Source organism: Panthera onca, chromosome D2 (genome assembly GCF_046562875.1).
Source record: "Panthera onca isolate mPanOnc1 chromosome D2, mPanOnc1 haplotype 2, whole genome shotgun sequence".
NCBI classification, from domain to species: Eukaryota; Metazoa; Chordata; class Mammalia; order Carnivora; family Felidae; genus Panthera; species Panthera onca.
Window position 1 is genome coordinate 9,949,923 of NC_138349.1, and position 24,346 is coordinate 9,974,268.

At 48.6% G+C, this 24,346-nt stretch overlaps 1 protein-coding gene and 1 pseudogene across 18 annotated transcripts in view; one reads left to right on the plus strand and one right to left on the minus strand.

The window, feature by feature from the left end:
- TACC2 (transforming acidic coiled-coil containing protein 2) overlaps positions 1-24,346 on the minus strand; it is a 210,936-nt gene that overhangs the window by 180,057 nt on the left and 6,533 nt on the right. For 14 of the 18 annotated variants that reach the window (XM_078434904.2, XM_060641305.3, XM_060641303.3 and 11 more), the window contains 2 exons: positions 15,331-15,408; positions 8,349-8,408 (listed from right to left, as the gene is read on the minus strand). The exons of 1 other annotated variant lie outside the window; for it this stretch is intronic. In XM_078434904.2, coding sequence (XP_078291030.2) covers positions 8,349-8,408; positions 15,331-15,363 — 93 coding nt within the window. In that variant the 5' untranslated portion in view covers positions 15,364-15,408. Of the gene's footprint in view, positions 1-8,348; positions 8,409-15,330; positions 15,409-17,395; positions 17,513-24,346 lie in introns of those variants that run through there. 3 more of the 18 variants (XM_078434896.2, XM_078434900.2, XM_078434899.2) reach the window with 3 other exon arrangements.
- On the plus strand, positions 7,249-7,423 carry LOC132685694 (U2 spliceosomal RNA; annotated as a pseudogene).

Sequence of the window (24,346 nt, forward strand, 5' to 3'; positions counted from 1 at the left end):
CACGGGCTGTGCGGGGTCAACGGGCGTCACTGCAGAACAGCACGCATGTCTAAAGTTTCCCTCCCACTTCCAAACGGCAGGCTGGACGGAAAAACTGGCAGTCCTCCGCATGACAAACTGCCTTGTCAAGCTGCGTCTTCAAACCTCTCCTTTGCTGCCACCGCTCGAGTAAACAAACAGCCTTTCTTTGGCCCCAGAATGCTCCAGAGCCCCGGGTCTATTTTAAAGCAATCTCCAAGCGGGCACAGCAACTTTCCAGTTCTAAAAACGACGCTTTATCGAGAGCTCAAGTGTCTTATGATTTAAAAAAAAAAAACAAAAAATCCCCTGACCTTACCTCTTAAATGTTCTCCCTTCTGGCTTTACTGGTCATGCCAACAAGGAGGCTTCATTAAGCCAGTTAGATCATGACCAGAGTGTCTTGCCAACTCGCCCCCTCTTTGAGCAAGCTTCTTGGGAGCAGCGTGACTGCAGGTGAATGCTGGGAAGTAGACCAAAGGTCATCCCCATGGCACTAGGAATCGGATTTCAGAAACAATGGCCAGGCTGCCAAATATGGAGGAACACGATTCTATGCGGGCCCGGCCGCCGCCCATCTGCCCCGTCGAGGGAAGGCGGATGCTCAGGCCACTTCTGCTGGGTCACCCCAAACGTTTTCTTCACCTCAGGGCAAAAACACAAGATAGAAGTGGCTCCCCCACCCTGGCAGCCGAGGTCGCCCGGGCCTCCGGCCTCGCCTGGCAGGCACTTGGTCAGGCCGAGAGCGGGGAGGCCCCAGGAGTGGCCTTTTAGGCCTCCCCAGGTGGAATGTCTTCCAACATGAGAGGGCAGCAAACACGAACAAGCTTGGGGGTCTGAGAGGGCTAGCTTTGAAGCCCCACTCTTCTCTCAAAAGATGGGCGAAACGAGGGTCGTGTTTGCATTTTGACGCTTCTCCTTCGTGTCGGGAAGGGTCGAATCGAGGTTCTAGGTGGACACGAAGATCAAAAACCATGATATGGTGCGAGATGTTAATTTTAGCGGAAGCTGGGGGAGGAGTTGGTGGGAATTCTGTACTATCTTTGCAACTTTTCTGCAGACCTGAAAAATTCCCACATAAAAGGTTTAATTAGGAAAAAAACAAACAAAAAATGACGCGGTCCCTATCCTCACAGCGAATGAATGGGAGATGCACACTCCGTGAACAATGTTTGTCTTCCTTTCCCCAAAAGCAACTGGGTCAAAATGCTAAGAGTCACCAACGAAACAAAACAAAACAAAACAAAACAAACAAAAACACAAAAAGAACCTAGGTGCCTCCAAGATGCCCGAGTTGACATGTTACGGGACACCTTGAGTCTGTAGAGAAAGAAAACCTTTGAGATGTCAAAAACATTGCCCAATATTGATGTCTTGTGTGGGTTTAATACTTCACGAGCGATGTAATTTAAAGAAGCCTAGACCGGTTTAGAAAACCCAAATCGTTGCACTTCTTGGAGGCTGTTGCTCGATCTATAAAATGGGGGCCACGAACCCGGGCTTCCTGCCCCAGTGGTTGATGGGAGAACCTTGTGGCTACGACAGAGGGCTGCACAAATGGAGGAGAGGCTCTGCATTCAAAGAGTGGGGTATGTCAGAATAGCCTATCGAGTCCTGTAACATTTACTCAACCGAACTTCAAATGTAGGCAGAAACCCTGTTTTGCCCCTCTAGGATTCCTCCATTTGCTCGTTTTCAAGGGAGAGCAGCATGAAGCCGGGCTCCAGGGTAAGGTGGTTACCGGTGGTTAAAAGCCAAGCTTTACTGTTTATTTGGCTGTAAGCCTTTGGGCTCTATGCCTCTGGGACCGTATCTAGAAAACGGGGGTCATAATTACAGGGTTTTCAAGCTTAAATAGCATAATACATGAGAAGCACTTAACATAAGGCTAGACCACGGAAGATACTCCTATATGCTAGTTATTACCATTACAAAGAAGAAACTGACTCAAACCTCATTAACTAAGAGCCCCAGGGGCTATCACAGCGTGGAGCTAAAGCAGTTAATCCGATTCTTCAGAAGATGCATCTGGCCCAAACCCAGAGCCACCGCTCCAGTGAGAATTAGCACCAAGCCTAACGGATCCCTGGGAGAAGAGACAGTGGCAGGAGACGAGTCACACTGAAGGAGCAATCCACTGTTATGAGCTTGAGCTCATCCTGGTTCACTGTCCCTTCCTTCAATTTCTTTCTCACTAAGTGCAGCGAAATCGTCCCAAATACCCACCTGCTGCCAGTAGAATATGAGAAGACGCGGTTCCCTCTAGGGCTAGTTTAATGCTGTCGGGGTGTTGGGTTCCTTGGGTCCCGCAGGAAAGAGAGAAACTCCCTCCCCAAGTAAAACCGGGGCCCCAAGCATTTGTCGCTTCAAACAATACGTGCGCATACGAATGGGTCGTTTATCTATTAAGCAGAATCATCATCACGTGGTGCCTGAGCCACAGCTAACCTCAGCCTGCAGAGACATGCTCAGTCACGTTGGTGGGTGGTCCCAGACCCCGGGGTCAGCTCACGTAGCACGGGGTCCCCTGTCCTCCTGGTCCTCTGCTTCTTGGATGTGGGGGAATTCCAGAATGCGAGGCCACGCGGCTGAGGTCACCTTCAGGAACAAACTTCAGGCCCAGGCTGCCTCTTGGACGCCGAGCCACGAACCAGAGGGACCTGCCCCAGCGAGGCCTGGGCTGGGGGCCGCGACCTGCTCTGTGCCCTCTGAATCCTGTTTGTTTCCTGCTCCTCCCTCAGCTCTGAGCTCAAACAGCAGCTCCCCCGGGAGGCCTTCCCTGAACCCAGGGTCAGGTCAGGCGGCTCTGCACCTGTCTTCTTGCTTCATAGCATTGATCTCAGCTTCTATAGTTGAAAATCGTTTTTCTCTGAGACTCAAACTACAGAAACATCCAGAGGGTGACATTGCTTTAAAAGGATTTTTTAGGGGCGCCTGGGAGGCTCAGTCAGTTAAGTGTCTGACTCTTGGTTTCGGCTCAGGTCGTGGTCTCGTGGTTTGTGAGTTTGAGCCCCGCACTGGGCTCTGTGCTTATGGTGCAGAGCCTGCTTGGGATTCTCTCTGTCCTTCTCTCTCTGCCCACCCCCCCATTTCTGTCTCTCTCTCGCAAAAGAAAGAGTTTTTTAAATGATCATATATTTTCAAGCGAGGCCATTACAATAATAGAATTGTGTGTTCTTCTCTCCCCCCTCACAGTGTCAGAGCCATTAATGGCTATCATGATGAGCCCAAGAAGAATCCAGAAAGTGGTAATGCAGGTGGGTTGAATGCTGCCCTTCTGCTCCGGAATCCACATGCCCGGAGCTCAGAGGTCTGTGGGGCTTTCCTAAAGTGAACACTTGAGTACAGAACGCTGAACGACTATGCTGGTCACCTTTCACAGCGACTTATTTCACCATCAATCCCCCCATGCAGGTCCTGATGCAGGAAACCCCAGCAAGGCTACTCTTGTCACAATGCCATCTCCACCTCTGTCCCAAAGAGGGACACACAGACTAGGACCCGGGCACTCCCAGGGACAGCGCAGGCTCTGCTTGGCTCGGTGTCAGACATTCTGCCGACCTCTGGCCGGACCATGCCTTCCGCCCCATGTGAGTCACCCTCCATAGCTGTGGTTCTGTGTGTGGTTTCTCTTTGTTCCCAACCAACACGTCTACAGGAGAGAGAGGCCCGGGGTCTGGGGGTGGGTCACAGCCGTGCATGTTAGGGACCGGGCTGCTCTGTGCTCCCTGAGATCACCCTGCCTGCTCCAAGGCTTCAGTGAGTCAGTCACGGGAGGGAGGGAGCAGGAGTGACAACTAGGACCCAGGAGGCAGCAGCGGGCAGCCACCAGGGGCCGGCCTGGAGCTGAGAGGCCTTAGCTCATTCAATAAAGGGGTAGAATCGGTCCAGCCTGTTTGTGTGAACTTTGCCCACCAATGGCTTCTCCTCTCTTGGGACCACAGGGGGAAAAAAAAATCCAGGCCATATTCCTAAATTTCAGAGTTTAAGCAGGGTTTGTGTGAATCAAAGAGGAAATAACTGACCGGTCAGCGGGATCCAGATATAGGACCACGGTGACGCTATTAAACTTGACTTCTTGAGTTAAGATTAAAAGGTCACCAACCAATTCAACGATCAGTTGTTGCCAAAAAATTTCAAAAGCAAAAATCATTAAGCTAATTTGCTGGCTCACTGCCAAGAGACTATGACGAGAGGTCCTTTCATGCTTCACATCCCTGCTTCTCTCCGTGACCGTGTGAAGGTCCGGTCCCCCCAAGCACCTGCCATCCCCCAGCTCCCGTGCAGTTCGGTACATCCCCTGCCGCATCTGACCCCACTCTCCACCGCGTGTGCACCCCAATCAGCCATCGGAGGAGAGCTGCTCCCCCTCCCGCATCCTCACGATTCCCAGGTGTATCTGTTTCCATCTTCTCCCCACCATCCACAACGGCGGAGGGAACCCTGATGTAAGCCCACTACCGCTCCAATCCCATTGCCTCTCAACGGTCAAGGCCAGCCTTCCTTCGGTCCACCCATCTGTCACCTGTCCTCTATCCACCTCTGCCTCTCTCCCTCCTTCCCGCCAGCATGCAGGCATCTGGGATCTTCAGTCTTTAAACCTTCATACAACGCTCTCCACTAGCTACTGTCCCAATACTCTGATCCCTTTCCTAGAAAAATTTATTGCATTGTGGATACCTCTCTCTCTACTCCCTCTTCCTTATCTTCAGTTTCCGCTTCAGCCCTCTCCCCCGCAAACCGCATCCCTGTCATTCCACTGGGAGTGCTTACCAAGGATCTTGAGGGCAACATGAGGTTTCCCTCACATCTATGGACCCCACATCGCCACGTCATTGGGCAGGTGTCTGCCTTGATTTCTCAGGAGTATCTGATGGCCTCCCAGGTCCCTCATTATCCTATGTCTTTGGCTACAACTCCTTCACAGACTCCTCCGTTTCCCCTTGGGCTCACATCTAAATATTAAAGGACATCTCAGGGATTAGTCCTGAGTCCCTTTTCCCAGTGGCCTCCTAACTACTGTTTCTCCTCCATTTCCACCCTCCGCCCCTCAAAGACCATTCTCCACATAACAACCACAAAGCTCTTTTTTAAAACTTCAAATCAGGGGCGCCTGGGTGGGTCAGTCAGTGAAACGTCTGACTCTTGATTTCAGCTCAGGTCATGATCTCATGGTTCTGTGCTGTCAGCATGGAGCCTGCTCGGGATTCTCTCTCCCCCTCTCTCTGCCCCTCCCCCCACTCATGTGCTTGCTCTCTCTCTCTCTCTCTCTCTCAAAATAAACAAATAAATAAATGAATAAATAAATATTAAAAAAAAAATCTCAAACCATGTCCTGTGACTCCTCTGTTGAAATCTGGTGGTAAATCTGCAAGATTTACCCTCACCCACCTCCCTGGTCTCACATCCCGCCATCATCTCACCCACTCTCCTCCAGCCACACTGGCCTTCTTTGCTGATCTCGAAATACCACAAGCTCATCCCTCCCAGACATGTCACAGCTGCTCTTCCCTTTTCCAGAACGTTCCTTTTCCAGAACTTTATGTGGCTGCCTCCTTCCCGGCACATCAGGTCTCTGCAGAGAGGGCTCCTCTGGCCACTTATCAAAAAGAGCCTCTAACCACAATGAGACACCCCTCCCCGCCACTTGGGTGGTTCAGTCGGTTGAGCGGCCGACTTCAGCTCAGGTCAAGATCTCACGGTTCGTGGGTCCGAGCCCCGCATCGGTCTCTGTGCTGACAGCTCAGAGCCTGGAGCCTGCTTCGGATTCTGTGTCTCCCTCTCTCTCTGCTCCTCCCCCACTTGCACTCTGTCTCTCAAAAATGAGTAAACGTTAAAAAAAATTTAAAAAAATTAGCGCCTGATTCCAGTTACCCCTGGAACATTTATTAAGAGTTTATTTGCCTGCTGGCTCATTGTCTGTTTTTCCCTGTGGAAGGGGAAGCCGTGCCAGAGTCGATTATGGCTGAACTATTCACTGGTGATCTCGAGTGCTAGAATAGTGCCTGGGAAACAATAGGCACTTGATAAAGTCTTTTTAAAAAACATTGTATTTTGTTTACTTGTTGGTTTGTCTGTTTGCTCACTTGCTTCTTTTCTTTTTTTTTTTTTTAATTTTTTTAATGTTTATTTATCTTTGAGAGGGAGAGACAGAGCGTGAGCAGGGGAGGGGCAGAGAGAGAGGGAGACACAGAATCTGAAGCAGGCTCTAGGCTCTGAGCTGTCAGCACGGAACCCGACATGGGGCTCAAACTCATGAACTGTGAGATGGGGCTTGAACTCATGAACCTGAGACCAAGTCGGACACTTAACTGACTGAGCTACCCAGGCGCCCCCCCCCCCACTTGCTTATTTTCCAACTCCCAGCTGGATGTCAGTCCCAGGAGGCAGGGACATGGTTTGTCCAATGCACAGCACCTACACCAGTACCAGCCACCCAGCAGAGGCTTCAAAATTGTCCCGTGAGTGAATGAAAAATCATGTCCACATCAGGGAGCCTGTCCGTGGGATCCTGAGCTCGGTAGCAAGGTGCTGTGGAAAGTCCCGAGCTGGACGGAAGAACCCAGTGCAAAAAACTCTGATCTGCCATTCTCTGTGATGCCCGGGAGACCGGGGTTCTAATCCCTGCTCTGCACTCACCCCGATGACCCACAATGATTAACCTTGGAGCCTGCTCCTTTGTCCATAAAGCAAGAGTGAGCAGCCTGGTCTGTCCACCTCACGGGATTTTGATGAGAACCAGGTGAAATCACATGTGGGCAAGGCTCCACCGTGCTCTACGCACAGGATCGCATTATGTCACAACCTCAGACACTGAAACTGCTATAGAAACATAAAGATGAATGGAAATTAAGAGGGACACACTAGGGCTCCAGCAAGGCTTGACTTTAAACTCAACAAATCTTCCCCTTTCTCATTCTTGAAGCCCCTCCCCCCCATCTCCTTCACTTGTTTTTGTGTAGAATCCTTTGCTCCAGGAACTCAGTATCCATATTGGCATCTGGCGACCTCAGTGTATGCTCAGTAACGAGACTCTGGTGGCCGGTGCCACCTCAAGGACACGGCCAACGGGACGGGCAGCACATACCACGTTCCTATCGAAACTGCCCAGATTCTCTATTTTCCTACAAACCCCCTCAGTCCTTTATTCCAGGCGGGTCTGCAGTCTTGAAGGCATTAGCCTGCCACAGCCTCTTTTACCTGGCACAGTAATAAAAACTCTCATTTCCCATCGCTTCTCGGCCTTTTGGCTAAGATCAAGTGTAGTATCTGTTCTTATCAGTTTAAAACTCTCATTCCTTTTTATCCCCAAACTCTGTCTTCATGTTATATTTTGGCTCTGGAGCACAGAGGTCGGTTTGCGACAATGACATCCCTGTTTGGTGGGACATCCAGCCACCCTCAAGGGTGCAGCTGCTGTTTCCTTAAAGCCAGGAACCTGTCCCCTAGGAGCCTAACCCTCCTCCCTAGGTGTGATGGGCTTTCAGAGCAGGTGGCATTTTATTGCCTCACACTGACCACGCCCACAAGCACACACCAACCTTGCCTGACATTCTCTCCAGGAAAAATCTCCTTGAAATGGATGCAGGGCCCTGAACTTGCCCTCTTCCCCAGCAGATGTCAAACGCTTCAGGCCGAGCTTAAATTCTGAGACTCAGCCAGCTGCACGACGATGCTGACAATGGACTCAGAATGCAATCTGTTTTTTGTTTTTTTTTTTACAACACATCAGTTTTGCCCACTGGTGGTGTAGACGGGACCCCCACTCCATAAAAGCCGCACTCCAAGACAAGGGAACGCAAAGCCGATGAGTGTGGAAGGTTAGTGTTGGCTCCCAGCATCTGCGTTACGTGGAAAGCATAAGCCTCCTTCAGCATCTCACAGCATAGCGCACCAAAATGTCATCTTAAAAAATCTAAACCCATGTTGCCGGGGGCACCCGGGTGGCTCAATCGGTTAAGCGTCCAATTTCAGCTCAGGTCATGATCTCGAGGTTTGTGGGTTCGAGCCCCGCATCAGGCTCTGTGCTGACGGCTGGAGCCTGCTTCCGATTCTGTGTCTTCCTCTCTCTCTGCCTCTCCCCCACCGCTCATTCTCTCTCTCTCTCTCTGTCTCTCTCTTTCTAAAATCAATAAACGTTAGAAAAAACTTAAGCATGTATTGCAGATTCTACTGTTTTACAACTCATTTGAGGTAGATGAAAGGAAGCGATGGGAGGAGGAGCAGCAAACCTGAAAGTGTAAAGGAACGTGCCACACGCAAAGGCTGCAAACATCTAGATGTTAGGAAGGGGGCTGAGATGCGGACCACGCACAGCACACTTCGGGTACCTGCGCAGGCTCAGGGTTTGGAGGCCACAGGATGACGTTATGCAAGCCGGAGTTCTCTTGCTGAAAGCAAAGGAGTCCCGCCATTAGGATGGGCCGCAGGGAACAAGACCCCCACAGTACCACAGGGACAGTCTTGGCTGGTCTCTACTCCCGGGTCTGACCTGCTGGGTGTACTCCCGCCCTGCCCGTGGCTACCAGGGGACATTTGTCCCAGAGGGAAAGGCACCTGCAACCGGAGGGTATAGCGAGCAGGCAAGGGTTGGGACTGGGCAGGCCTGTTCTCCTCCTTTGCCCCGGTGACGTGGCTGATCCCCAATGCCAGGTCTTTAATCTGTGAACCGGACCTTCCTTCAGACCTGGGTCTTGCCTTCTAAAAGGTCACTTGTAAGCAGAATGCTGGGACCCCCAAGTGTCTCTTCACAGAGAAAGAGCCTCTGGGAGAGGCCGGGGGCCCTGGGTGGGATGGGAGGAGGGGAGGGTGGAGGCAGAGAAACTAGTTTGGAGCTGTCTGGACTGATCCAGGTGTGAGGTAAGAGGGTGTGATGGTGGGGGTGGAGAGGGAAAACTAAAACTACATCTTGGACACGTGGCACCTTTTTGTCTCTTGAGGAAGTGCTCTGAGTGGCATTGATGGAGACGTCATCAACCGGGGCTCACCTTTCCCCTGCAGGGGTGGGTGCCTGGCTCAGGCGGGCTAATCAGAGTGTCCACATCCAGTGGCACATGGATTGATCCCAGACAGAGCACACGACCCCATCAGGGCCAGTCCTTAGACGGTGCTAATCAGAGGCTGGATCGCCAACGAGAAGAAGCCTGGATGCCTAGAGTAGCCGGTGGCATGTTTTGTTTTGTTTTGTTTTGTTGTTTCTGCAGGCCGAGGGGACATCCCTAAGCACTCGGGCATCACGGAGGAAAGCAGAGCAAGATCCAGAGACAGGAGATCTCCAGCATCTTCTTTTGAACCTCTGGACTCACTGACTGCTGCAGCTAGACCCTCTCTCTGGACTTCCTAATCCTACGAGCCAAACAATCCTTCTCGGCCTATAGTCGTTGGAGACAGGTTTCTGTCTCTCGCAACCAAAAAAAAGTCTCCATTAAACAGAAATCTAAAAGACTAAATGGCCAGGCCATTAATTTATTAATTATTAATCATAGAGTGATTTATGAAATGTGGACAAGGGGGGTGAGTGGAGTCAGAGGTGATCCCCAGATTTCTGTCTTGGATGGTGGGGTAGATCGTGGTACCCAGGAGGGGGGATTCAGAAGGAGAAGACGATTGGGGTGGGGGAGCTTAATTCAGGTTTGAGGAACAGGAAGTGACCATGGATCATTCAGGTACAGACACCCAGGAGACAGTGGAAAGATAAGTCTGGAACACCAGCCCCACGGGGGAGCCCTGATTCCTGTAGCCAAATACACTTGTGCTTTCTTTCCACTTGTTTCTCTGTGGAAGGCAAACCTTGTTCTGACCCTGGAATCCTGAAGGCAACTCCATCATGTCCCACTGGGTCATGTGGGGCTGAGGTTGGAGATGTGAACCAGAAGGGAACTGAGGAGGGAGAACAGGGTTTGGGGCTGGCAGGAGGTGAGAAGATCTGAAACACTGAAATATAGATATTCATCACTTGCAAGGATATAATGAGATGGACCCTCCCCACCCCCACCCCATAGCCTGATGAGAAACATATAAATTGGCATCACCTTTCTGGAAAGTATTTTGAATATAGCTATAGATAGATCTAGATCTAGAGCAAGAGTTTTGAAATCACCCTTTATTTGACCTAGAAATTCCATTTCTATGAGTCTATGCCCAGTAAACCAGCCTTCAAGTCTAAACAGTGTAGTTTAGTAAAGGTAATGAAAGAAAACTATAAGCCACTTTAATGTGCCTCTATTTGTGTAGAAATTCATCTCGGATTAGAGGAGTTCAGCCACTGCCCCAAGGAGTTCTCAAAGCGGTAAGACAAATGTTCCTCTATTCTAGGTTTTCTCAACCTTGGCACCTTTGACATTTTGAGAAGAATAGTTCTTCGTTGTGGGGGTTGTCCCCGTGCATTGAGAACATTTAGTGGCATCCCTGACCTCTACTCGCCCCTCCACTCTGGAGACGTGATACCAACCCTGACTTCAGACATTGACAAATGTGCTGGGCGTTGGGGTGCCTGGGTGGATGCCTCAGTTGAGCATCTGACTCGTCATTTCAGCTCAGGTCATGATCTCACAGTTTGTGGGATCAAGTCCCACATCAGGCTCTGCACTGGCAGTGCAGAGCCTGCTTGGGATTCTCTCTCTCCCTCTCTCTCTGCCCTTCCCCCAATTTCATGCCCATTTTCTCTCTCTCTCTCTCTCTCTCTCAAAAATAAATAAATAAATAAATAAACAAACATTTATAAATAAATAAACATTTATAAATAAATAAATAAAATGCAAGATAGAACATTTCTTTAAGTTAGAGACTACAAAGAGGTAGGACATGAGCCAACTCCAGCCACCAGGAGCATCCTTTTGTCTCAAAGAATGTTCAAAAATAATTTAAATTAGTTGCCAACACTTGAAAAATTGTAAAGTTTCTTTAAACAATCTCTTCTAGAAAGTAGAAGAGGAGAAAGCACTCCCCAAGTCATTTTATGACATTAGCTTTAGCGTGATACCAAAACCAGTTAAAAAAGGAAAACTACCAAGCAATATTTAGCATGAATTTAGATACAAAAATCTTCAACAAAATGTTAGCAAATCAAGTCTAACAGTCTTTACAAATAATTATACACTATGACCAAGTAGGATTACTTCTGGTATGCAAGACTAGTTCACCATTTGAAAATTAACAGCGTAATCTAATATATCAACAACCCAAAGAAGAAAGATCATATGGCTACATCAACTGATACAGAAAAAAAAGCATCTGAAAAAATCCAATACCTATTCATGATAAAAAATCCTCAGCAAACGAGGAATAGAGGGGCATCTTCCTTAACTTGATAAAGAAAATTTATAGCTTAGTCAGTAGAGCATGCAATTCTTGCCCTCAACGTCATGAGTTCAAACCCCACATTGGGTCTAGAGCTTACTCACAAGATAGATGGGTAGATAGATAGATAGAGTGTTTTTAAAAGAGAAAATTTATAAAAACCTGCAGCTAATATCTTACTTAACAGGGAAAGACTGAATGCTTTCCCCTCACAATTGGAAAGCAGGTGAGAATGTCTACTCAGACCATTTCCAATTAACATAGTATTGGAATTCCTAGCCACAGTAATAAGGCAAGAAAAATAAATAAAAAACATACAGAATTGAAAAAAAGAAATGCAATCCCCCCTTTTTGCAAATTGTCTACATAGAAAATCCCAAGGAATCTACAAAAAAACTTTTGGAAATAATAAGTGAATTCAGCAAGGTCACAGGATACAAAATCAACACACAAAAAATCAATACACTGACAATGAACGTGTAGAAACCAAAATTAAAATACTATTTATAATCACTGCAAATAAAATGAAATACTTAGGCATAAACTGAAAACATATACAGGATCTATATGCTGAAATTTATGAAATGATGATAAAGAAATCAATAGGACCTATATAAATAGAGAAGCGCTGGGTGTGTTCACAGACTGGAAGATTCATCATATTAAAGATGTCAATTTCTCCAGTATATCTATAGGTTTAATATTATCCATATCAAAATCCTAGTAAGGTATTCTTAGACCTAGACAAGCTTATTCTAAAATATATATGGAAAGCTTTACGCCCTAGAATAGCTAAAACAATTTTGAAAAATAGTAAAGGGGGATGGGACTTATTATACAGCGGCAGTAATCAAGACTGTGGTATCAGCAGAAGAGTAGACATGTAGATCAGTGGAATAGAAAAGAGAACCCAGAAATAGACCCACACAAATACGACCAACTGGTTTTCGACAAAGGTGCAAAAGCAGTTTAATGGACAAAGAATAGTGTTTTCAACACTATTTTCAACATGTTTTCAACATGGTACCGGAGAGATGGACATTCAATGGCGAAACAAAACAGGACAAAAACAGAAAATGAACTTCAACCTGAGTCTCAATCCTTACACAAAAATGGATGCAAAATGGATCACGGATTTGAATATAAAATGTAAAACTATCACACTTTTGGAAAAGATAATATAATAGGAGAAAATTTTCAGGATGTAGGGGTAGAAAAAGAATTCTTAGACTTGGCACCAAACGCACTAGAATTGGCAGAAAAGGAAAAGGAAAAAACTGATCAACTGTACCTCATAAAAACTTTTGTTCTGTAAAAGAGCCTGTTGAGGTGATGAAAAGACGAGCCATGAATGGGAGAAAATATTGCCAAATCACAATCGGACAAAGATTAGTATCTAGGCTACACCAAGACTCAACACTCAATAGTTTCTTAAAAATCCAACTAGAAAATGGCTAGAAGACATGAACACCTATCTCACCAAAGAGAACCCATGGACAGCAACAAGCTCATGAAAGATGGTCAGCATGGCCAATCATCAGGGAAAGGCAAGTTCAAACCATAGTGACATTAGTGACATATCACAACACATATCAGAATGTGTCACCTAACAGTGACAACACCAAATGATGGCCAGGCTGCAGAAAAACTAGATCACTCATACATTACTCGTTGCTGGTGGGAATGTGAAATGGTGCAGAGATTCTATCTACCTGGCTGTTCTTTATAAAACTAAACATGCGGGGTGGCTCAGTCCGTTAAGGGTCCAACTTTGGCTCAGGTCATGATCTCACAGTTTGTGAGTTCAAGTCCCGCTTGGGGCTCTGCGCTGACAGCTTGGAGCCTGGAGCCTGCTTTAGATTCTGTGTCTCCCTCGCTCTCTGCCCCTCCCCCCATTCGTGCTCTCTCTCTCTCTCTCTCAAAAATGTAAATAAATAAATAAATATTAATTAAAAAAAATGGGGCACCTGGGTGGCTGAGTTGTTGAAGCATATGACTCTTGGTTTCCACTCAGGTCATGATCTCAAGGCTTTGCTGGTTCGAGCCCCACATTAGGCTCTACGCTGGCAGTGCAGAGCCTGCTTGGGATTCTCTCTCTCCCTCTCTCTCCGCCTCTCCCCCACTTGCATTGTCTCTGTCTCTCTCAGAAATAAATAAATAAACTTAAAACAAAAACAAAAAGCTAAACATACAACCACACATGACCCAGCCATTGTGCTCTTGGGCAATTGTGTCAGAGAAATGAAAATTTATGTTCACACACACACACACACACAAAACCTATATGCAAATGTTCCTGAGAGCTCTATTTGTAATCACCCCAAACTGGAAACAACAGCAAATGCTTCTATACGGTGGAGCACCACTCAGCCAGCAAAAGGAGTGAACAACTAACACAGCAGCCTGGATGAATCTCAAGGAAACCATGTTGAGTGAAAAAAGCCAATTCCAAATGGTCACATATCGTGTGGTTCCATTTATATAACAATTCGCAGAAAGCCAGACACAGACACAGACAGAGAGAACAAATTAGGAGTCGCCAGGGATTAGGAGAAGGGAACAGGAGGGCGGTGGGTGTGGATCTGAGGAAAATGAAAGGAATCCTTCAGGTGGGAGGAATGCTCTGTATCTTGACTGCATCAACGTCAGTCTGCAAGCGCGCTGACGTTTTGCAAGATGTTACCCTGGGGGGGACTAGGTGAAGGGTGCAGGATCTCTCTGTACGACGTCTTGCAACAGCATGCTATTGTTTACCGCGTCTACCGTTATCTCAAAAGAAAAACTTTGATTAAAAATATTTTGCGATTTCGTAGAAAAACACACGTTTTTTACTTCTGTTGAAGAAGTTGCAAGGTCTTGGAACACTGGGCCTGCCATGGCAGCCATCAGCTGGAGGTGATGGTGGTGCCCTCTCCAGACAACAGGACAGGATCCCTCCTGTCTGCCACAGCACCTCCTTCTCTCTACCGTCTCCTAACCTGCCATTTACTACCATTACTGTTTCTGGCCTGCTCCTAAAGACTGGGGTTTGCTGCCTTTGCCCTCGATGATTCCCGTGTTCCTCCTTGGGAAAAGAAGATTGCAGGGAGGAAAAAAGCAGAGAGGAAACAGATTGCTTTGCGCTGGCTTTCAGATCCCGTTACCTCGTTCGGAAGGCTCACCACCATCGATCCAAAATTCCCACTGTGTGCGAGATGGATAGGAAAGTGTCCCCCTGGTTTTGTTCACCAGGACACTGAATTGAATCTCTCAAACTTAAAATGGATAGCTGTAAAATTTGAACATACTTTAACCACGCCAGCCTTATGCACGATTGAGCACTTAAGACTCATTCCTCAAAAGTGAAAACCTGACCTAACGTGGAAATGACAGTTCGCGTTTAATGTGCTCAACAGTGATAGAGTTTAAGATCGCTTTTTGATGGCCATAACTATTTTGGGGAGGAGTGTGAATAAGGTTTTATTTCATCCTCCTGTGATGCATCCACACAAGGGAACAGATGGGTGGGCACAATCCAGAAAAAAAATACGCCAAACTCTTATTATGTCAATGTTAAAAGCAAGAAATTAACTGTTAAACTAGTTTTTTACAGTTTATAAAATCAGGGCTAGCTTGAATGCAACAATTCTGAAAATGGGAATAAGAAATACTTATGCAGATACATGTGCCATATGTATCCAGGTATAATCTGTGTTTTTTAAATATTTATTTATTTTGAGAATAAGAGAGAGAGAGAGCGGGGAAGGGGCAGAGAGAGAGGGAGAGAGAGAATCCCAAGCAGACTGTCAGCGGAGAGCCCGACGCGGGGCTCGATCCCACGAACCCTGAGATCATGACCTGAGCCCAAATCAAGAGTCGGATGCTTAACCGACCGAGCCACTCAGGTGCCCCAATCTGTGTTTTAGCTTGGTCCTTCCTGGACGGAGAGGAGATGCTCGGGGGGGGAAAAAAAAACCTAGTCAAGGTCAATCAAGGGATCCGGGTAGGTTGAGGGGGAAGCTCACTGACACCCACCTGGTTTTCCGAGGTGCTGTTCTCATTGCCCATGGTGATTCAGGGTGCCAGCGACCCTCTGGATTTTACCAGAAGCAACTGGAAGAAATAAAAGGGTATACACATCCATAAAATTGAAGAAGACCTCAGGCTTTTTTGGTCTGCCCATCAACTCAGACTCAAAAGCCAGGTGATGGGAAATGTTGATCTCTGCAGCCATATCACGGAAACTTGCCTTTGAAGGGTTTTCTTTTGTTATACGCCACCCAGACTTCTTTCCCCTGTCCGGGCTGCTGTTCTCACTCCCCACCCCAGGGGCTGGCAGACATTTCAGAAAAATTAGTTTGTTCCTGAGTCTCCGACTTAACGTCAATGTACACGCAGAGGTGTATCTACAGATGAAGTGACAGAAGGGGCCCAGTTGCCAAGGAGAGCTTGAGAAGTGTCACTGTCGGGGTGTTTTCTGTTTCTAATCGTGCTCACTCTGGAAATCCAGAGTATGGCGGTTCCCCCATCAAGTGACCGCAGAGCCCGGTGTCGAACATTAGGAGGCGTGAAATCCACTTTGTTCGATAACGTATGGTTTTTATTTATTTATTTATTTATTTATTTTCCAGTGTTTATTTTTTTTGGGGGGGGGAGGGCAGAGAGAGAGGTGGACTTGGGATCCAAAGCGGGCTCTGCTCTGACAGCAGACAGCCAGTGCGGGGCTCAATCTCACGAACTGGGAGATCCGGACCCAAGAGGAAGTTGGACACTTACTAGACTGAGCCACCCAGGCGCCCCAATAACACGTGGTTTCTATATTTTTGGCTCAAAGCACTTGTTTCATCAAATCGGCTTTGCTTCTGCACATATTTTTACGATGGCAGAATGGTTTCCTTGGGGAGGAGAACGGGTAGCAGGGCCCAGACAAGGAATAAATAATCATGTAAAGCGGCTGGCCACCGGGAGGACTCTAGACCCATTCCGTCGGGCTCACTTAGCAACACTGTTCATCCCTGTCTTCCTGAGGATGCTTCCCATACACAGCGAAGCCCAGGTCAGCGCCGACATCGGCTGAGTTCCGGGAGACCCCCTAACATCAGCAGGACGGGGACTCTTACCTTCCTTTTTCTAGATGGAGAAACTAAGTCACAGAAAGCTGGTAAAACCTATCAAACTTTCAGAACTGGAACCTTAGAGATTACCAGTCTATTCCATGGGGGGCGGGTACTGAAATGGGAGAAGGCAAGGGGACTTGCCAAAGACCCAGCTTGGACAAGTCAAAGCTGGTAATAGAACTCAGTCTCCTGCCGTCGAATTCAAGATTCCTTCCACAGCAGTGTGGTATCATTAGTATTTGCTCAGAAAACCTCAGGGATTGACTTACAAATAAAATGTGTCCATTCAACCAACACTGACCGGGTAGCTACCATATGCTGTGTCTACTGAACCGTCGCTGGAAAATCAAATTGAAGTATTTTGAGCAGCACAAATAAAATGCCCCCCAAACTGAGAAAATTGTGAGTGATGTCACTGTAGTGATCAATGCTCTCACTCCTAACCCTTGAGCCAAAAGGATACACGTCCTTAACCCTTTCTTGACCTTCACTGTTTATAAGATGGGCCAAAAATAAAATGCTCACTCACAGAATGTAAAAATCATCATGTGCTTCAAATTGATCGCTTCAGGGTGTTTTGGATGTTCATTTGGAAAATGATGACGCTTCGGTAGCAAATACCATTGAATGCTACAATCATTACGCCCTTATCTATCACCGTCACATCCTTGTGCCGACCGGTTTAACCCAGACACAGTCGGAATGTCATACGGTCCAATGTCATATTAGTTTGTGAAACCCATTCAGAGGATTCAGTTGAATAATTGTGTGACAGATCAGAGGGCTTGAACTAGCTTTTTACGCAGGTAAACAGACTAAAGACAATGGCACAACTACTTCTGGCCCAGTGCAAATTTCAAAGCCACAGAGCGAAGGCTTGGCCGTTTCTGGAACTCTCTCCTCCGCGAGCTGCAGAACTGCCAGCCCCTCGGGCTCCCCCAGGACCAGAAAGGAAGGCGGGTACGGCTTTGCCGGCTACTTACATTCGGGGAGGGTCTGTGCGACTTGGGAGGCTGCGGGCCCACGGAAAGTCTGCTGTTCAGCAATCGGACTTCCTCCTCCTCCATTCAGAAGCAGGTGAGGCCGAAGCCGAGGCATCCGCCCACCTTCACCCAGTTGGACAAACAACCCGTCTCCACCCCGACACTGACACAAACCAGCTGCGCCTCGTACCTGAGCGGCGGCTGTGCGGAGCCTCTGTGATCACACAAACGTGGAATCAGCGTTTCTGCGCCCATCGCGGCCACGGCCTTTCACGTAGAGGATTTTCCCCGTGATTACATTAGCTGGGCTCCTTTCAGAGAAGGCTTATCCAGACTAAAACTGGGCCCGTGGCCGGATTGGCTGCACCTAAGCCATCAGAACTGCCTTGCCCGGCAAGCAGGGAGCCACGGATCACTCGCTCGCCCTTTACGCAATGGAGCAGGGACAAGCCTTTCGCTGGAGAAAGGAGTAAAATGCTCAAAGGGCTTCCTGTTTACACCTGGAAATTTTCCACCCTAAATAATGTGGAAACACAGAGAAAACTTGTGGAAAACGATGACGCCAGCAGTCTGGCACCTGTTTATAGTGTGTGGTGTGGAGAATGTACTTACCGAGGCGTGGTTTGAGTTTCAACAAGTGAAGTCATAAAAGGCCGCCGGCTTGGCCGGATCCCTGATAGGCAGACCTGCCCATCGGGGCAGAGGAGGCCCCCGGGCCCTTGGGTGGGACCAAGGGGCAGCGGCCCAGGGACCCTTTTGCCCAGCAGCCTCCCAGCTCCCAGGATTGGCCAGTTATGACCAGGCAGCCACTCTTTTGTACGAATGCAGCCGGTTTTGGTTTTGTTTTTTCTCGCCCGGAAGCCTTTCCTTCTGCAGAAGCCCCTTATCCCTGCCACAGGTGCGACCCCTCCCGGGAGACAAGTTGGCATTTCCTCAAAGGCTTCCCTGGGACCAGGTGTCTTATTAAGCTCGGAAGGGTGTCGGGAGCTTCCCAGAGGGGAAAGTCGGATGTGGAGGGGATCTCTGTGCCCCCACTTCTGGTTCGAACAGAGCAGAAGTGTGTCTGTTTCAACAAATGAATGGATACTCAAATTATGGTACACCCATTCATCGGAATATTAATCAGCCATAAAAAGGAACGAAGTTCTGACTCAGGTAACAACTCGGATGAACCTCAGAAATTTACTAAGTGAAAAAAGACACAAAAGGTCCCACGTTGTGTGATCCCACTGATACGAAAAGTCTAGAACAGCCAAGTCCAGAGGGACAGAAACCAGACTGATGGTTCGCAAGGGCTGGGGGAAGGGTGAGTAACTCCTTGATAGGTTCAGGGTTTGATTTCGTTGTGATGAAAATATTTTGGAACCAGATAGTGGTGGTGGTTGCACAGCATTGTGAATGTGTTAAATACAACAGTTCACTTGAAAATGGTTCGTTTTACCTTGTAAAAATTTCAGCCCACGTTTTAAAAGCGTAGGTGTTTCACAGCTTGGGGTTCCGCATAAACTATTGTTTGAAAAAAGCGTTCCACCTGGAGGGAGGCGGCACTTGAAAACTGTCACTTTTACGTTGACAAACACCAGGTTTCTGTCCAATTAAGGATCGGTGGGATGAGAAACAAGAATGTTTGCCTTCTTCTTCCTCATCCCCACTCAAATCACAGGAGAATTTTTCTAGGGAGGAAAATCTTTTTAAGTGAGATGCCTTGGAGGAACCAATTAGAAAGGAAGAGAAGTCTCTTCAACAGGGGGGCAAACGCAGTGAAAGAGAAGGGGAGGATTGGGGGCACACTGCTGAGGAGAGGGGAGAGAGGATGGCCGACCAAAATAGCCGAGTCACTGAACCCGAGTTGAAGGTGGGGAATGTTCAGTATTCAATTTTCACTCGTGTACATTCAGCAGTGCAAATTGCTGAACCATCCATGAACCATGAACCATGCTTCCATGACCCATCACCTCTGTCAACTCTGGGGCTTCATGGGTGGCTGCCGATATCACTATTGCTGCCACCATTGGTCCCTGGGCCACCGCCATCATGACTGCTGGATCCTGGGCAGCATCACTGATGCCCGTCCCACCACCACTTGCCCTGGCCGCCTCCGAGCTCCAGGGGCCGCCACCGTCAGTGGGAAAGAGAACAAATCAATTCACCAACACTTCAGCTTCCGCCCCAGAAGCTGGTGCTCTTATAATGTCTTATAAGCGTCTCTTATAATAAATTGCCCAGGCACAGAGGACGTGTTGAGATGTCAGGCACTATGGAATCCCGACTGTCCACATTCCTTAGCTGTGACTACCTCTCCCCAAGGCAGTACTCTAATGGGACCTCAATATCAGTCTCCTTGCCTTACCACTGTCTACATGGGTCCGTGGCTGACCAGCTTCCCTCTTTGTGCTTGTCTTCTTCCAACCCGGACACTAAGCAACCAACCAGATTTCCATTTCCTGCCACGCATGGCTAAACACAGGTGTGTGCACGTTCACTCATCAATCTCCAGGATAACCTCCCTTTGGAGGCAGGGGGTTGGGATTATGAACCAGACCTTGCCGCCAGACTGTTGCGGTGTGAATACTAGCTTCACCACTCACTTGATGTATAGACGCTAGTGAGTTAGTTAACTTCTATAACCTCAGTTTTGTCATCTCTAAAATGGGAATCATAACGATACCTACCTCACATGGCTGTGATGAGTTAATTTCAGCAAAGCTCTTAGACTAGATTAAGCACGAAACTGCTGCCTATTACATGATTATTGGCAGTGGGTTTCTTTGGAGTCCCAGTAGGCAAATCCCTCAGTGGCACAAGGTTTATATTGCCTTCTTCTTATCCCTTCAGTAAAAATCAATAGATTTTTTTTCAATAGAAAAATGTTTTCAATAGAAATCGGGACATCTGCAATAAAAGCTCAGCTGAACTGACTTGTGCATTAGAAGAAACAAATGGTGGCAAATAATGTTTATTTATTTTTGAGAGAGAGACAGAGCGTGAGTGGAGGAGGGGCAGAGAGAGAGGGAGACACAGAATCGGAAGCAGGCTCCAGGCTCCGAGCCATCAGCCCAGAGCCCGACGCGGGGCTCGAACCCACAGACCACAGGATCATGACCTGAGCTGAAGTCAGACACTTAAACTGACTGAGCCACCCAGGCGCCCCTAAAATTCATTTTTAAAAGATAATTGTTTGGGAGGATTTTCGTTTTTCAACTGGCCCGTCCATTTTCAACTGGCCAGTCCAATCACTGGCCCGGCCCACCATGATTGGTGTCCCATCATCACAGCCGCAAAAGGCCCCGAACATGATGGGACAGTCTTTGAGTCATTCGTTCGTTTCTTCACACATTCTATAAATATGGAGCTTTTTTGTGTACCAAGCACTGGGTGTTTGAGTTCTCTTTGATACTTACAGTGGAGCTATGTATTTTCTTTTCGAGTTCTTTTCTGTTCGAGTTCTCTTTGATACTTACAGTGGAGCTAGATATTTTCTTTTCTTATGGATGAACACACGAAACCCAGAGGGATCGAGTCACAGGGTCAAAGACCGGCAGAGAGCAAGAGGAAGGATGGGTGGCCCCAGACACTGCGTTCATGAAGGAAGTGATGCTACTACCTTGGAAGATTCTTCAATGCCGTTCAAAGGTAGTTGACAGCCTTTTTCTCTCGTGTCTTTTTCTCTCGTGTCTTTTTCTGCTCATTTACTTTTGGTAGAGCATGGAGTTTTTAGCTGTTGGCAACTGGAGCCGGTTAGGAGGGTCCCGGCTGATTGGGCCACCCCCTCCCTGATCTGCAGACAGGGCCAGGTTTGGGAAGGTGATTTACTGCAGTGGCCAGAGACAGCCTAGCAGGGCTGGGTAGGCGGAGCATTGCTGGGAGGAGCCAAGATCACCACCCGGGAAATGGAGCCTGGGGCCAAGTGTGGAGGAGGGGAGATGGAAACGTGAGAACCAGCACAGCAGCTGATGGGTGCAGAAGCAGCCTGTGGGCGGAGGCCGCAGCTCAGAACGAGACTGCGATGTCCAGGTCAGGCCGATGCCCCATTTCATATGCTGCGTGCAGGGTGGGGAGGTGCAGGGAGCTGGGAAATCAGAGACAAGATCGTGCCAGCCTCGGTGACGACGCGGAGACTCAGAGAGTTTTTGCAACTAACCTCCACTGTCCTGTGAGAACAGCCTCTTGGAATCTGCTGATCCATCCCACCATCGTACCAAGTTTTCTATTCGGGGTTTTCTATTCTCTTGTTTAAAAAAAAAAATTCTTTTTTGTATGTGATAGAAATGTATCTGTTTTGGGGCGCCTGGATGGCTCAGTCGGTTAAGTGTCCGACTTCGGCTCAGGTCACGATCTCACAGTCCATGAGTTCGAGCCCTGCGTCAGGCTCTGTGCTGACAGCTCAGAGCCTGGAGCCTGCTTCGGATTCTGTGTCTCCCTCTCTCTCTCTGCTCCTCCCCCGTTCATGCTCTGTCTCTCTCTGTCTCAAAAATAAATAAACCTTAAAAAAAAAAAAAAAAAGAAATGTATCTGTTTCAAAGGCTTAAGAAGTTTTGATTTTTCTTTTGCACTGAGCATGCTGGGTTGTGAGTGCTGGAAGAAACCTGGGGATCATCTTCAACACCCCCTTCGCAGACGGGGAAGCTGAGGCCGAGAGGGTAGGAAAGGATCGGCCCTCGTCTCCCAGCAAGCAGGGGCTGGGACCAGATGCAGACAGGCACACTTCTAGCAGGCAGAACCCTGCCCCCTCCCCAGCAGGCCTCTGCAGGCTCTGCAGTCACCTCCCGACCAGACCAGCAAGGTCAGATAGGACCCGCCTTCCCTGCCGTGGCATTGATTGCCCTCCGGCCTCGGTGGCATCCAGCCCGTCAGGTCCTGTGCCAGCTGAGGATGTGGGAGGCATCGACCGGAGGAGTCCGGGTTAGGCTTGCTTATCGAAGGTGAGCTCAGCTGCACCTGACCAGCAGCGACTTGGGCCGTTTGCCACAGCCGGTGACCCCAGCCAGCTGCTTGTTCCCACAGATGGCCCCAGCAGGCGGGAGACCTCATCTTCTCCCCCCCCTCCCCGGTGGCTGAGTTCAGTTGTTCTAACTCCCTCCTTTGCACAGCTGAGCGTGGTGCTACTTATAGCTCTGTTATCATGTTCCTGTTTGAATACAAACAAACAGCCGTAGCCTGGGAAGGGGATTTGTTGCGAGACCTCGCCGGCCTGCTTTCTGCTCCGGCAGGGACCTGGCTGCTCTGTGGGGTTTGAGGGACGTGTGGCTCTTCCTGGCCGCTCTCCCCCAGCCTCCTGTCTTCTCCCTCGCCCATCTCTGAGGCCACCGAGAAATTTCGATGGGAAAAGGCAGCCTCGACGCACGTGAGGACTGAGAGTTACTCAGACATCTCCTCTCACGCCCCCCGAGACCAGAGGCCGCGTCCCCAGCCCTGCTCCTGGGGAGAGGCTGGGCCAGTATTCAGCTGTTGCTTCTCAGCCTCAAACCTCCTGTTTCCCGGTGCTGGGGACTCTGCAAAGCCACTTCTGCTTTGCCAGCTGCTCCTGGGAGGCCCTGCAGGAGGAGGCAGAGGCCAGAGGTGGAAGGAGGAAGGAGAGATCGTTCCGTCCCTGTCTGTTTCCCGGTCCTGGGAGCAGCACCCAGCCTGCAGTCTTCACCCCCGGGGGGCAGTCACCTGTCTGGGACCCTGTCTCCGGTTGTCCTGATGCCCACAGAGCTCGCCTCATGGCTGGGCCTCCCTCCACAGGGGTCTGGGGTTCCCTCCAAGCTTCTACTTTTTAATAATTCCAGCTTCTTTGTGCCCCATAAGCCCTAAGTGTGATATCTGCCTCCTGTAGCTACCACCTTCTGTCGCAACTCTGAGTTTGCTTTTCTGCCTTGGCATTTACTTAGATAGCCATTCTTTATGTCAGATTCTCTCTGATAGAATAACTGGGACATTTCTGTCTTCTGACTTGACTGGCTGCTACGCTGGCAGAGTTGGGATTCCAACCCAGACCTTCTTTCTCCTGGTTCAGGACTCCCTGCTTTGGAACCCGATAAACGTGTGTTCCATTCCATGAATGAACGAGGTGAGTTCCCCCATTCATCAGTTCTGACTTTAGTTAAGATGTGGTGAGGATTCCCCACCAGTTCTGGCAACCCACGATCACCAACAGGGGCAACCTGGCTGATCTTATGGACCGCCTTCTTAGACAGGGCCCTAGGCCTTTCCTCAAGGGCCACCCTAAATTTAGCTTCTTCTGGAACCACACCGAATCTGCACACTTTCAGCTGCATGGCTGAGAAGTAGTTGCTGAGAACTAGCCAGCCCACAGATGGCCACAGCCCCGTGAAGGATCCCAGCCGAGAGAGACCAAGAGAAAAAAACCCAGAGGAGCCGCCGAGCCCAGCCCAGATGCCAATCCACGGGATCAGATCCTAAAGAGTTCATGTTTTAAACCCCTAAGTTTTGGGGTGATTTGTTCATGGCAACAGCTAACTGATAAGATCTCCCCCCAGAGGGCCCATTTAACTTTCCTTCATACCAGCCTACACCCAACTGTGACTATCCATCCTGAAGATCTGTGCACTGAAGCACAAAGGATGTCACGTGACAGACGACCGATAGATGGATCATATTCCTCTCCCGTGGTAAGATGACAGTTTACAAGCATGGCCCCTTGACTAGTGGCCCCTAGGGTCATCGTGGCTGATGCCAGACTATCCCTGCACTCTGAGGATGAAGCTCTGAGTTTACATTATAAACAGTGCCTGGCCCCTTAGCCTAAAATGGAAACATGAGGCCATATATTGGTTTGCAGTAAGAGGTCTCTTTTCTTTCTCTTTTCTTCCTGCTAAAACATATTTGACGACACCTTTAAATATAAGGTTCCCCTTCTTCGCGATCTTTACATAGTCCTTTGCAGGCTGGGTGTTGGCAAAACCATATTGCTTAGAAAAGCAAGCTGTTGAAACCCACAAACGTTCA